This window comes from Nerophis ophidion, linkage group LG22, assembly GCF_033978795.1.
Source record: "Nerophis ophidion isolate RoL-2023_Sa linkage group LG22, RoL_Noph_v1.0, whole genome shotgun sequence".
NCBI classification, from domain to species: Eukaryota; Metazoa; Chordata; class Actinopteri; order Syngnathiformes; family Syngnathidae; genus Nerophis; species Nerophis ophidion.
Window position 1 is genome coordinate 18,462,661 of NC_084632.1, and position 14,017 is coordinate 18,476,677.

The 14,017-nt window shown below is 38.3% G+C and overlaps 1 protein-coding gene and 1 long non-coding RNA gene across 9 annotated transcripts in view; one reads left to right on the plus strand and one right to left on the minus strand.

Annotated features, from left to right (window-relative positions):
* The window catches only part of LOC133540624 (uncharacterized), a 45,378-nt gene that overhangs the window by 20,422 nt on the left and 10,939 nt on the right, over window positions 1-14,017 (minus strand). For all 3 annotated transcript variants that reach the window (XR_009803686.1, XR_009803687.1, XR_009803685.1), the window contains 2 exons: window positions 1,287-1,369; window positions 1,127-1,197 (listed from right to left, as the gene is read on the minus strand). This is a non-coding gene — a long non-coding RNA (uncharacterized LOC133540624). The remainder of the gene's footprint in view (window positions 1-1,126; window positions 1,198-1,286; window positions 1,370-14,017) is intronic.
* Window positions 1-14,017, plus strand: part of il12rb1 (interleukin 12 receptor subunit beta 1) — a 37,647-nt gene that overhangs the window by 18,576 nt on the left and 5,054 nt on the right. For 5 of the 6 annotated variants that reach the window (XM_061883393.1, XM_061883394.1, XM_061883389.1 and 2 more), the window contains exons 9-11: window positions 1,087-1,221; window positions 7,485-7,583; window positions 7,790-7,978. In XM_061883393.1, coding sequence (XP_061739377.1) covers window positions 1,087-1,221; window positions 7,485-7,583; window positions 7,790-7,978 — 423 coding nt within the window. The remainder of the gene's footprint in view (window positions 1-1,086; window positions 1,222-7,484; window positions 7,584-7,789; window positions 7,979-14,017) is intronic. The other variant, XM_061883391.1, reaches the window with a different exon arrangement.

Consider the following 14,017-nt stretch of genomic DNA (forward strand, 5'->3'; position numbering starts at 1 on the left):
TACCCCAATGAGGCCCCCAAGTCAAAAAGTTTAGACACCCCTGGTTTGGATATTATTTCCACATTTTTGGCTGACATTATCAACTCATTCGTCTTCAATATGGTGCGGACCAGCAGTGATACACTCAAACTGCGACACGCTCAGTCATGTTTTATTTCTTTAATTCCATGAATATCATCTGCTTCTTCTTCCCAGCACTGTCCTTCACACTCACTTTCTTCGCTCCTATGTGTGGATAAACAAAGCTATGTTTATTTCCTTCTGTAAGGTAATGCTAGCAAGTAAGACCAGATGTTTTGGGCAGTTCTTATGGGGTTCACTGTGACATTTGCTACACCAACTAAAGGCAGGAATGCCGGTACCTCAATTTACCAAAAGACAGCTTTTACTTTGTATCTCAAAACATTCTTAAGTTGAGGTACCACGATACTGGACAAGTTGGTAGAGAAGGCCAGTAACGTGGTGGGAGTGGACCTAGACTCTCTGGGGGTGGTGTCAGAGAGGAGAAGTCTAGCAAAACTCCTGGCCATTATGGACAACACCTCCCACCCACTACACTCGGACCTTGTGGAGAGAATGAGCATGTTTAGTGGAAAGCTCAGACTCCCAAAATGTAACACGGAATGACACAGGAGGTCCTTCATACTGACAGCCATCAGACTGTATAACACATATGTTCCTTCTTGACTGCACCTAAATGTACAATATATGTAGAATATATTTATATTATTCATATATTATATATAATATACGTTATATATTATTTATTATTATTATTATTGTTTATTGTGAGCAAACTGTGGTGCTGAATTTTCCCCAGGGATCAATAAAGTACTTTCTATTCTATTCTATTCCATTTTATTCTAAGAAACCACAGGTTTTTAAAAGCGGTAAAAAATGGATGGATGGATGGACGGATGGATCTTTAAAATGTATCAAAGGGACCACTTGCATTCTTTCATTTATCAGTGTGCAGCCGTCAGTGGAAAAACATTAAACAGCCCAGCTTTAGTCCCTGTCATTTATGCAGAGAAAAATCTTATTTGTTGTAATTATGGTTATTCATATCTTGTTTTGTTTTTACAGCTTGTAATAAAACAATGGACAAGAAAGTCAAAAAGTCCACCTGCCGTGAGTGGTACGAGCTTCAAGGCGAAGATTTGAGGCCGGAAAGTGTCCCAAGTTTCACAGAGACCACTAGAAAGAAGGTCAATAGAAACAGTAAGTTGTTGTTGAAGAACCAACGCCATCAACTCTGATTAAGGGGAACTGTAACTTTTACGTACTATGCAAGGTGTATCAGAAAAGTTCCAGGTCAAATCTTTACTTTTTTGCCCTCAAAATCCTCCTGTGTCCAGGGACATATTTCCTGTAAACAAAAACAAAAATCACATAAAATAATAATCAATGAAAAATATCAAAACCAACTCTGTAGCATGGACCATATACTGATTTTTTTAAATGTATTTATTTATTTTTTTGTGTCCTGTCCAGCTTCTCAAGCAAATCATATAGTTGATGTAGATGCCCATATCGGCTGTTGAAATTTACTTTACAAAATAGAAGTGTAGGATACTTCTCTTGTTGCCTTATTTGTAGACTGACCATACGTCCTCTTTTCCCCGGATATGTCCTCTTTTGGGGGACTGTTGGGGTGTCTGGGCGGGGTTTCTTAAGTGCCTCAAAATTCCGGCGTTTTGTGTCAAGGTTGCATGTATTTCCAATGCACGTACAGGGTTAAGAGGAGTTAACAACAAACAAATTATGAAGGTGTGTGCACGGAGCAACAGTCGTGAGGGAGGGGCAGAGACAGAGAGAGGGAGAAAGCGAGGGAGAGGATTAATTGGCAATCAAGGCATACTTGGTCAACAGCCATACAGGTCACACTGAGGGTGGCCGTATAAACAACTTTAACACTGTTACAAATGTGCGCCACGCTGTGAACCCACACCAAACAAGAATGACAAACACGTTTCGGGAGAACATCCGCACCGTAACACAACATAAACACAACAGAACAAATACCCAGAAACCCTTGCAACACTGACTCTTCCGGATGCTACAATATACACCCCCGCTACCGCCTAACCCCTATTATGTCACATCAAATATTCCACTTTGAAATATATTTTTGGTGGAAGATTTAGCATATTTTGTGTTTGCCATAAAAAAACATAGTTTTGCTTGACAAAAAAGGGCGGAAAACAAACAAACAAAAAAAAAACATAAACAAAACTAAAACATTTTGAAATGAGGAATAGATCTGAAGTTAATGTAACTTCAGAGATTTAAGCGTTAAATATAAAATGTATGTATGCCCTGGCACACCATTATCTTCATTTTATGACTGACGCAAAACACTTTTTACACTTCCATACTGAAATAAATACACCTACAACTTATTAAATAAAAACATAGCAAAAACTACCAGCAGCGGTAAAGTTTAGATCCATGAAGGAAAGAAGAAAGTGAATGAATGTTTATAATTGAATACATTTATATATGTATAAAAATGTTGTTCCTTTTTTTATTATTTTTTTAATGAATTAAATAATGGTTATGACAACATTTTTCCAAAACACAATATAGAATAAGAGATACAACAGGTTCATACATACATTTATATATTTTTTTCAAAACGCTTACAAAAAGGAGGGACCCCAAAAAATTATTGTGGGATCCCATTTTGAAAATTCCTAGCGCCTGCACTGCTGTCAACAGAGGAGAAAAAAATGCTTTATTTAAATGAATATATTATTTATAAGGCAAGTTTGACTATCATTGGCAACTTTTCACCTTGTCCCGACATTGGCGTGCTGCCCGCCTTGGTACGCATATATGTGTCCTCTTTTTGGGATTTCAGAATATGGTCAGCCTACTTATTTGTATTTGACTTTATTAAATGTATATATATAGTTTATCATTTGGTACAGCCGGGCCGGCGGAGCAGGAGGGGAAAGAAAGAGAAAAAAAGGAAGACAGAGGGGGAAATTGTGGGGATAAGAGGGGGATTAGACAGAGAGACAAAAACAACAACAGCAATAACAACAACAACAATAATAATAGAACAACATCAGCACACACAATATGTACAAATATGTTGGTAAAAGTGATACCAAAGAAGCAGTTAGCGAAATAAATTATAATACAGAAATGACAATGAGCATTTTTACACAACAAATGGAGAATTACAAATACCAATAGAAATAGCGCTATTGATAATGAACAAAACCGATAATTTATCTCTACTATCAACAATATTATTATTAACAATTAATTAATTAAACAAACAATTATTACTTCGGTACTCCTGTCTTGCTCTGTGTATTGTACAGTATTTGTATTTTGTACTTCTATAGTGTTTTGTATATTGTGCAGAATTGCTTATTATTTTTATTGGATAGTAGTCTGTTTATTTCAATTATTAGTTTTTCCTTTATTACCTCTTATGTCATTTATTTCACCCCATATTTGTTCCCACTACCGCACCTTAAATTGGAGTCTTTAATCTCGTTATATGCAAATATAATGACAATAAAGTTCATTCTATTCTATTCTAACAATACAGTTGTTAAAATGCAACAATACATATATGTAATGATAACTACAGATAAAAATTAATACCAAAAATGGAAGGGAAGAAAGAGAAGCAACTGATATTAACCTTGTAGATTGTTATAGTAACAATAGGCTAAGGTTTGTCAGTGTGCCATGTGTTACCCAGTTTCCCCTAGAGCAACAACGTTAATATATGTTTGATGAAACGAGTGTAGTATCAGTATATGGTCGGTTTCATCGGACCATACACTGATACCACACTTGCTATCATTACTGTCAGAATTGGTATCCATCTACCCACCTTTGGTTTTCATTTAAGAGATTTAGCTTGCAGTTTAGCTGTTAGCATATCCTCCTATGGTGTATAGTGTATGATGTTCTTGTCCTCCATTGGTAATGATACATGTAACAAACAGTTTATTTACCATTATGGAGGCAAGGTTTGCTGACTTAGAAGTGGAGGGACGCTAGCCGCTAGCAAGGACGCTCCAGTGCGTTGAAGACGCATTCGCTGCCTAATTTGCGTGACACAGCGAGAATGTGTTGGCTATAGTTTCGAAAGTTCTATCGTCTTGTATCATTTATATTGTATATATATCGCGCAAGCCGAATTAGGGGTGATTCAATTCGACATTGTTGGTAGTAAAGTTCGTGCCTGACAAATTAATTTGTTGACAGCAGTCGGTGACATCATCACCACTGGTAGGAAGAGAAATATGGCGATGGCCGCTGACAACAACAGGACAAAACATGGAGGCATGGGAACATTTCACCCTGAATAGAGCTAAAACCGGAATAATTTGCTCAAATTTTAAAGCGGACCTTGCTATTCATACAACGGCGGACTCGCGCAAAGCTCTTTGGGTAAAACTTGACCATATATGGAGATATCTTACGACATTTCCAATTGGGAAAAACTTCACTGATTGGGCAAATTCCAAAAGGCGCGTTTGAAGAAAGTATGAAGGAAGGCAAGGTTGTTTTATAAATATCTCTTATAATTAGTGATGTCCGATAATGGCTTTTTGCCGATATCCGATATTGTACAACTCTTAATTACCGATTACGATATCAACCGATGCCGATATATACAGTCGTGGAATTAACACATTATTATGCTTAATTTTGTTGTGATGCTCCGCTGGATGCATTAAACAATGTAACAAGGTTTTCCCAAAATAAATCAATTTAAGTTATGGAAAAAAATGCCAACATGGCACTGCCATATTTATTATTGAATTCACAAAGTGCATTATTTTTTTAACATGCCTCAAAACAGCAGCTTAGAATTTGGAACATGCACTCCCTGAGAGAGCACGAGGAGGTTGAGGTAGGTGGGGTGGGGTCGGGTAGGGGGTAGCAGGGGGTGTAAATTGTAGCATCCCGGAAAAGTTAGTGCTGCAAGGGTTTCTGGGTATTTGTTCTGTTGTGTTTATATAGTGTTGCGGTGCGGATGTTCTCCCGAAATGTGCTTGTTATTTTCGTTTGGTGTGGCTTCACAGTGTGGCGCATATTAATAACAATAATAATAATAATAATAATGGATTAGATTTATATCGCGCTTTTCTATTGTTAGATACACAAAGCACTCACAGAGAAGTGGGGAACCCATCATTCATTCACACCTGGTGGTGGTAAGCTACATCTATAGCCACAGCTGCCCTGGGGTAGACTGATGGAAGCGTGGCTGCCAGTTTGCGCCTTCGGCCCCTCCGACCACCACCAATCATTCATTCATCATTCATTCACCAGTGTGAGCGGCACCAGGGGCAAGGGTGAAGTGTCCTGCCCAAGGACACAACAGCAGCGATTTGGATGTCAATAGTTGGGAAGCGAACTTGCAACCCTCAGGTTTCTGGCACGGCCGCTCTACCCACTACGCCAGGGGTGCCCATTACGTCGATCGTGAGCTACCAGTCGACCGCGGGGGGTGTGTCAGTCGATCTCCAGCCAGGCTTTTAAAAAAATAGACCTAAAAATTAGTGATCATCAATCTTCACCAAGACGTCACTTAAATGACATTCACGGTACCGGAGGGTCTTGTGAGATGACACTGGCTGCTGCAAGATCATTATTGTGAAAATATGACCGAGAGGAAGGCGAGAAACACTTTTTATTTCAACAGACTCTCGCGCCGTACCTTCCGTCAAAACTCTAAAGGCTGACTGCACATTTCCTATCTTCACAATAAAAGCCCTGCTTCATGCTGCCTGCGCTAACTAAATACAGAGTCTCGGAAAACTGGCGTGCACAAGCGATCCCTCAGAAAGCTGGCGTACACAAGTGGCTTTCCGAGACTCTTATTTTGTTAGCGCAGGCAGCATGAAGCAGGGCTTTTATTGTGAAGATAGGAAATGTGCAGTCGGCCTTTAGAGTTTTGACGGAAGGGACGGCGCGAAAGTCTGTTGAAATAAAAAGTGTTTCTCGCCTTCCTCTCTGTCATTTTTTCATAATAATGAACTGGCAGCAGCCAGCGTCATCTCACAAGACCCTCGGGTGCCGTGAATGTCAATCAAGCAAGCTACGGAATTTGCTGCCAATGTTTTTCTTGTAAAGTGTATGGAAGCTGGATGAATTAGATGCCAAAAACCAACCACTTTCATGTGGTATTGTACAGAAAGGACAACTTTTTTTCTCCTCTATCTGAAAATGTGGGCGTTATCATCATTACTGTCTGATTTCAATCAATGCAAGTCATCAGAATCAGGTAATACACCAACTTATATTCTTGTCTTTGTGAAAGAAAGACATCTATATGTGTTACACGTGCTTGTATTATCATTAAACACATTTAACTTGTTTACAAAAATGTCTCTTTCATAAATAAATAAATATAAATGATATATATATGAATGAGGTAGATCCCCTCGAGTTGGTCAATTGAAAAGTAGCTCGCCTGCAGAAAAAGTGTGGGCACCCCTGCACTACGCCATGCCGCCCTTTCTGTTGTGTTAAAGTTGTTTCTACAGCCAACCTCAGTGTGACCTGTATGGCTGTTGACCAAGTATGCAATAACATTCACTCGTGTGTGTGAAAAGCCATAGATATTTGATTAGGCCGGCATGCAAAGGCAGTGCCTTTAAGGTTTATTGGTACTCTTTACTTCTCCCTGCAGTACAGGAAAAAGTACAGAGCATTTTTTTTCATTAAAAAAAGTCATAAATTTTACTTTTTGAAACCGATGCCGATAATTTCCGATATCACATTTTAAAGCATTTATCGGCCGATAATATCAGCAGTCTGATATTATCGGACAAATCTCTAGTTAGCACTTGTCTAAAAATCCTGTACTTTTCTAACAAACCCCCAAAAATTAAATAAAAATCCCTAATAATTATGTGCGATGCACATACAGCAGCTGCATCTCAGTAAATTTAAAAGTATTTTAATCTATTTCAGTAGTTACATTTTAAAAAAGTAAACCTCTTACAGTACCTCACAGAAGTGAGTACACTTCTCACATTACTACAAATATTTAATGCAATCCTGACATTTGACAACATTAAAGAAATGAAGTTTTGATAGTAGTCGGTGTACAGCTTGTACAACAGTGTAAACTTACTGTCTCCTCAAAAAAACTCAACCACTGGCCCAAAACAATTTGAGTACATGTATAAATTGTGCCCAAATTGAAACTATTTGTTGTGGCTGTAATTTTTCCCCATTCATCCATTTTCTACTGCTTGTCCCTTTTTGGGTCACGGTGGATGCTGGAGCTTATCTCAGCTGCATTCGGGCGGAAGGCCAATACACCCTGGACAAGTCCCCACCTCATCACAGTAGTCTTAACTATATATTTCCTAATTTTTCTATATTTTTGATTATTATAGCTAATATTGGTGTCTTAGTCAGACTTGAAATCTTGAAATGATTTATTGAGATGGACCTGCAGTTCTAATGCTTGACTGTTTCTCTTTCTGTTGTAGGCATTAAGGACTATGTGGGTTACCTTTACTTTGAACACCTGTGTGTCCAAAACACACCAAAAACAGTCAACATGTGTCTCTATTATCGAAACGAAAACGGTAAGTCAATTTGAGCTCAACATTGTTTTTGCCAATAAAAATTTATTTTTACATTTTTTTATGAGAAATTGTTAGAAAGACTGATAATAATCCATCCAGTCAAGAAACATGTACGTAATAAAGAAAAATAAAAAGAAAGTCAATTAATAATGTGAAAGCTCTTTGGGAAAGTTCATTAATGAAGCTTGCCTCGATTTTCCCTGCAGCCCTAACGCAATCTCTCCTCCTCGGCCTTTTAGTTCCAAAAAAAGCTCCCCAGGAGTTAGTTGCTAGTAATCAAACACGCAATTCTGTGACGGTGTCTTGGAATGCCATTCCTGTGGTGGAGCGGAGAGGTTTCCTCATTCACTACAACTTGTGCAGTGTAATCATCCATTCTCAGGACAAGGAGAAACGTGAGTACTTCCGTACAAACGCTCGAACTTTCAGTAGTTGTACAGTGATACCTCGGGTGTTGGTTCAAAAGGTTAGTAGAAGTTCGATTCGTATATGAAAACAAAGGCGATTTTTTCATTGAAAAATCCAATATATAATTTCTAGACACCCACAAATATTAACAGAAACACCTTATTATAGTCATGATAGTTTCACATGCAGAAAACAATGCAAATATGTATAAATGACAAAAAAATTAATTCTCAAAGGTTTCTCGCCTTCTTTATATAAGTGCTTGTACTTATAACTTTCTTTGGCCCTATGGCAGGTTATTTTGCAGTCATACTGTTATGTTCCCACATTACAGTTTTGACCTTGTTACTTTGTTTCCTTGAATTGCCGCTGGGGCGCTAATCAATTTAAAACCTCTTCTCACTCCTGCGCTTACCAAAGGCATGCGGTAAAAGTAAGCATGCGCTAATTATTTTAAAACCTCTTCAATCAATCAATCGTTTATTTATATAGCCCCAAATCACAAATGTCTCAAAGGACTGCACAAATCATTACGACTACAAGTTCCTCGGAAGAACCCACAAAAGGGCAAGGAAAACTCACACCCAGTGGGCAGAGAGAATTTACATCCAGTGGGACGCCAGTGACAATGCTGACTATGAGAAACCTTGGAGAGGACCTCAGATGTGGGCAACCCCCCCTCTCTAGGGGACCGAAAGCAATGGATGTCGAGCGGGTCTAACATGATACTGTGAAAGTTCAATCCATAGTGGCTCCAACACAGCCGCGAGAGTTCAGTTCAAGCGGATCCAAGACAGCAGCGAGAGTCCCGTCCACAGGAAACCATCTCAAGCGGATCAGCAGCGTAGAGATGTCCCCAACCGATACAGGCGAGTGGTCCATCCTGGGTCCCGACGAGCGGTCCATCCTGGGTCTCGACTCTGGACAGCCAGTACTTCATCCATGGTCATCGGACCGGACCCCCTCCACAAGGGAGGGGGTGACATAGGAGAAAGAAAAGAAGCGGCAGATCAACTGGTCTAAAAAGGATGTCTATTTAAAGGCTAGAGTATACAGATGAGTTTTAAGGTGAGACTTAAATGCTTCTACTGAGGTAGCATCTCGAACTGTTACCGGGAGGGCATTCCAGAGTACTGGAGCCCGAACGGAAAACGCTCTATAGCCCGCAGACTTTTTTTGGGCTCTAGGAATCACTAATAAGCCGGAGTCTTTTGAACGCAGATTTCTTGCCGGGACATACGGTACAATACAATCGGCAAGATAGGCTGGAGCTAGACCGTGTAGTATTTTATACGTAAGTAGTAAAACCTTAAAGTCACATCTTAAGTGCACAGGGAGCCAGTGCAGGTGAGCCAGTACAGGCGTAATATGATCAAACTATCTTGTTCTTGTCAAAAGTCTAGCAGCCGCATTTTGTACCAGCTGTAATCTTTTAATGCTAGACATGGGGAGACCCGAAAATAATACGTTACAGTAATCGAGACGAGACGTAACAAACGCATGGATAATGATCTCTGCGTCTTTAGTGGACAAAATGGAGCGAATTTTGGCGATATTACGGAGATGAAAGAAGGCCGTTTTAGTAACGCTTTTAATGTGTGACTCAAAGGAGAGAGTTGGGTTGAAGATAATACCCAGATTTTTTACAGAGTCACCTTGTTTTATTATTTGGTTGTCAAATGTTAAAGTTGTATTATTAAATAGAGGTCGGTGTCTAGCAGGACCGATAATCAGCATTTCCGTTTTTTTGGCATTAAGTTGCAAAAAGTTAGCGGACATCCATTGTTTAATTTCATTAAGACACGCTTCCAACTGACTACAGTCCGGCGTGTTGGTCAGCTTTAGGGGCATGTAGAGTTGGGTGTCATCAGCATAACAGTGAAAGCTAATACCGTATTTGCGTATGACGTCACCCAGCAGCAGCATGTAGATGCTGAAGAGTACAGGGCCAAGGACCGAACCCTGGGGAACTCCACACGTTACCTTAACATAGTCCGAGGTCACACTGTTATGGGAGACGCACTGCATCCTATCAGTAAGATAAGAGTTAAACCATGAGAGGGCTGAGTCTGACATACCAATTCGTGTTTTGATACGCTCTAATAAAATATTATGATCGACGGTATGGAAAGCAGCGCTAAGATCGAGGAGCAGCAACATAGATGACGCATCAGAGTCCATCGTTAGCAATAGATCATTAGTCAATTTTGCGAGGGCTGTCTCAGTCGAGTGATTTGCCCTGAAACCGGATTGAAAGGTTTCACATAGATTGTTAAACGCTAAGTGTTCATTTAGCTGCTCTGCAACAATTTTTTTCGAGGATTTTCGAAATAAAGGGAAGGTGAGACACCGGTCGGTAGTTTACCATGAGGTCAGGATCGAGGTTAGGTCTTTTAAGGAGAGGATGAATAACCGCTTTTTTGAATGCAAGGGGAACAGTGCCCGAGGAAAGTGATAAGTTTATGATATTTAGCACTGATGGACCTAATAATACAAAAAGCTCCTTAATAAGTTTCCCAGGAAGTGGGTCAAGTAAACATGTTGTTTGTTTTATTCCATTTACACGTTGTAACAATCCTTCTAATGTTATTTCATCAAAACGAGAGAAACTATTTTGGATATTTGCAGTATCCGCCTTATATACAATCATATCTGTGTTACTATAACCCCGTTGTAGCTGGGACGCATTGTCTTTAATCTCCTTTCTAATAAGTTCAATTTTCTTATTAAAGAACTTCATAAAGTCATCTGCCGAATGGGTGGAGCTACTGGAAGGAGTCCCTTGTTGGGTTAGCAATGCTACCGTACTAAACAAAAATTTTGGATCGTTTTTATTAATGCGGATGAGATTTGAGTAATAATTAGTTTTAGCTAAGGTAAGCATGCGTTTATAAGTTATTAAACTATCACTCCATGCTTGATGGTGCACCTCAAGTTTAGTCGTGCGCCATTTGCGTTCCAGCTTTCTACATAATAATAATAATTTCTCACTCAGGCACTTACCAAAGGCATGCAATAAAAATTTGAGTCTGATGTAAGCTTGGACCTTAAATCCTACTGAATAGCTCTTAATCTTCTTCCCTTTATGCGATTTCAAATTACCGGTATTGAAATCAGCCTCCCCCATTTTGAAAATGATGTCACTTGTGACGTCACGAGTTTGACCAGGCGGTAATACTAAGCATGCGCTAATTATTTTGCGAAGCGAGTTTGACCCGGCAGTAATTCAAGGCAGGCGCATACTATATGCCCTGCGGCAATTCAAGGAAATGCGATATTATATATATATATATATATATATATATATATATATATATATATATATATATATATATATACGGAGGCAAAAAAAAACTTGACTAAGGAAACAAACAAAACAACCCGTAGGCGAGCGTGCCTAACGCACGTAAAAGCAAAGGCAAAACTGAGGACATGAGACATGAACTAAAAAAAAAACACTAAACTGTGGCTTCAAAACAAAACTTACACATGGGCAGAAACTATGGACAAGAAACAAAACTTACTTGGCAGGGCATGAACAGCAAAATATGGGTATTGAGTATAGTCATAACCGGAGTGTTAAGTATGACGCCAGGCGGCCTGCTTGGCAACTACAAGCTTAAATAATACAGACATGATTAGTGACAGGTGCGTGAGTCCGAACACATGACAGGTGAAACTAATGGTTGTCATGGTGACAAAACAAGAGTGCACAAAGAGTCCAAAAACCAATAGAACATAACCAAACAAAACATGATCACAAAGACATGACAATATGGATATGTACTACATTTGTACAATTGTATGTGATGTGTACTGAGATATAATTAGATAAATACCTGTATTATTACAGATTATTATTTGGCACTCAACCTAAACATAATTTTATTTTTATTTACATCTTCCCCTCCCTCTCATCACTCTGTGACGACTAGGGTTGGGTAAAAATAATTGATTTGATCTATTATGGATATATTTTATACCAGGGGTCACCAACCTTTTTGAAACCAAGAGCTACTTCTTGGGCACTAATTAATGCGAAGGGCTACCAGTTTGATACACACTTAAATAAATTGCCAGAAATAGCCAATTTGCTAAATTTTTCCTTTAATAAATAAATCTATCTACCAGTAAAAAAATGGGTATTTTTGTCTGTCATTCCTTCGTACATTTGTTTTCCTTTACGGAAGGTTTTTTTTATAGGGAATAAATGATTAAAAAAACATTTAATTGAACGGTTTAAAAGAGGAGAAAACAGGAAAAAAATTAAAATTAAATTTTGAAACATAGTTTATCTTCAATTTCGACTCTTTAAAATTTAAAATTAAACCAAAAAAAGAAGAGAAAAACTAGCTAATTCGAATCTTTTTGAAAAAATTAAAAAAATAATTCATGGAACATCATTAGTAATTTTTCCTGATTAAGATTAATTTTAGAATTTTGATGACATGTTTTAAATAGGTTAAAATCCAATCTGCATTTTGATACAATATACAACAAATTGGACCAAGCTATATTTCTAACAAAGAAAAATCATTATTTCTTCTAGATTTTCCAGAACAAAAATTTGAAAAATATTCAAAAGGGGCTTCACGGTGGAAGAGGGGTTAGTGCGTCTGCCTCACAATACGACGTTCCTGCAGTCCTGGGTTCAAATCCAGGCTCGGGATCTTACTGTGTGGAGTTTGCATGTTCTCCCCGTGAATGCGTGGGTACTGCGGCTTCCTCCCACTTCCAAAGACATGCACCTGGGGATAGGTTGATTGGCAACACTAAATTGGCCCTAGTGTGTGAATGTGAGTGTGAATGTTGTCTGTCTATCTGTGTTGGCCCTGCGATGAGGTGGCGACTTGTCCAGGGTGTACCCCGCCTTCCGCCCGATTGTAGCTGAGATAGGCGCCAGCGCCCCCCGCGACCCCAAAAGGGAATAAGCGGTAGAAAATGGATGGATGAATGGATTCAAAAGACTTCGAAATAACATTTAAATTTGACTCTAAAGATTTTCTAGATTTGCCTGAATATTTTTTATTTATTTTAATCATAATAAGTTTGAAGAAATATTTTACAAATATTCTTTGTCGAAAAAACAAAAGCTAAAATGAAGAATTAAATAAAAATGTATTTATTATTCTTAACAATAAAAAAATTAATTTACTTGAACATTGTCAGGAAAGAAGAGGAAGGAATTTAAAAGGTAAAAAGGTATGTGTGTTTAAAAATCCTAAAATCATTTTTAAGGTTGCATTTTTTCTCTAAAATTGTCTTTCTGAAAGTTATAAGAAGCAAAGTAAAAAAAATAATGAATTTATTTAAACAAGTGAAGACCAAGTTTTTAAAATATTTTCTTGGATTTTCAAATTCTATAAGAGTTTTGTCTCTCTTAGAATTAAAAATGTCGAGCAAAGAAAGACCAGCTTGCTAGTAAATAAATACAATTTAAAAAATAGAGGCAGCTCACTGGTAAGTGCTGCTATTTCAGCTATTTTTAGAACAGGCCAGCGGGCTACTCATCTGGTCCTTACGGGCTACCTGGTGCCCGCGGGCACCGTGTTGGTGACCCCTGATTTACAACAAGTTTGATTTTCTTCTTGCAATGTATGCTTTTAAATGGCAGAATTGTACTCATACTCCCATAAAACTAAAACAATAAACAAGTCCTATTCAATCTTCAAAGTTGCTGCCTGACTTTTTTACGTTCTGCTCATCATTGACAATTTTTGTGAGACAAGAGCACATATTTCCCCTCTTTTGTGAAATCTAAATAGTAAACAACTGCTAATAAGAGGTGGCGAACAATGTCAGTAACACAGATGTGTCGTCTTTCTCCTATAAAGCACTCTAAAAACCCTCCAACACAGTTTTATATACTTGCTGTGCAGTACATTTGTATGCAATGGTGACACACATTTATAAGTACAGCTGTAAATCTTTGGGCTACAAACGATTCGATTCTTGGGGTAATTATTCGATTCAGTATCAATTCTTGATTCAAAATCAATACTTTTTTAAATAAGATTGTATCCTAG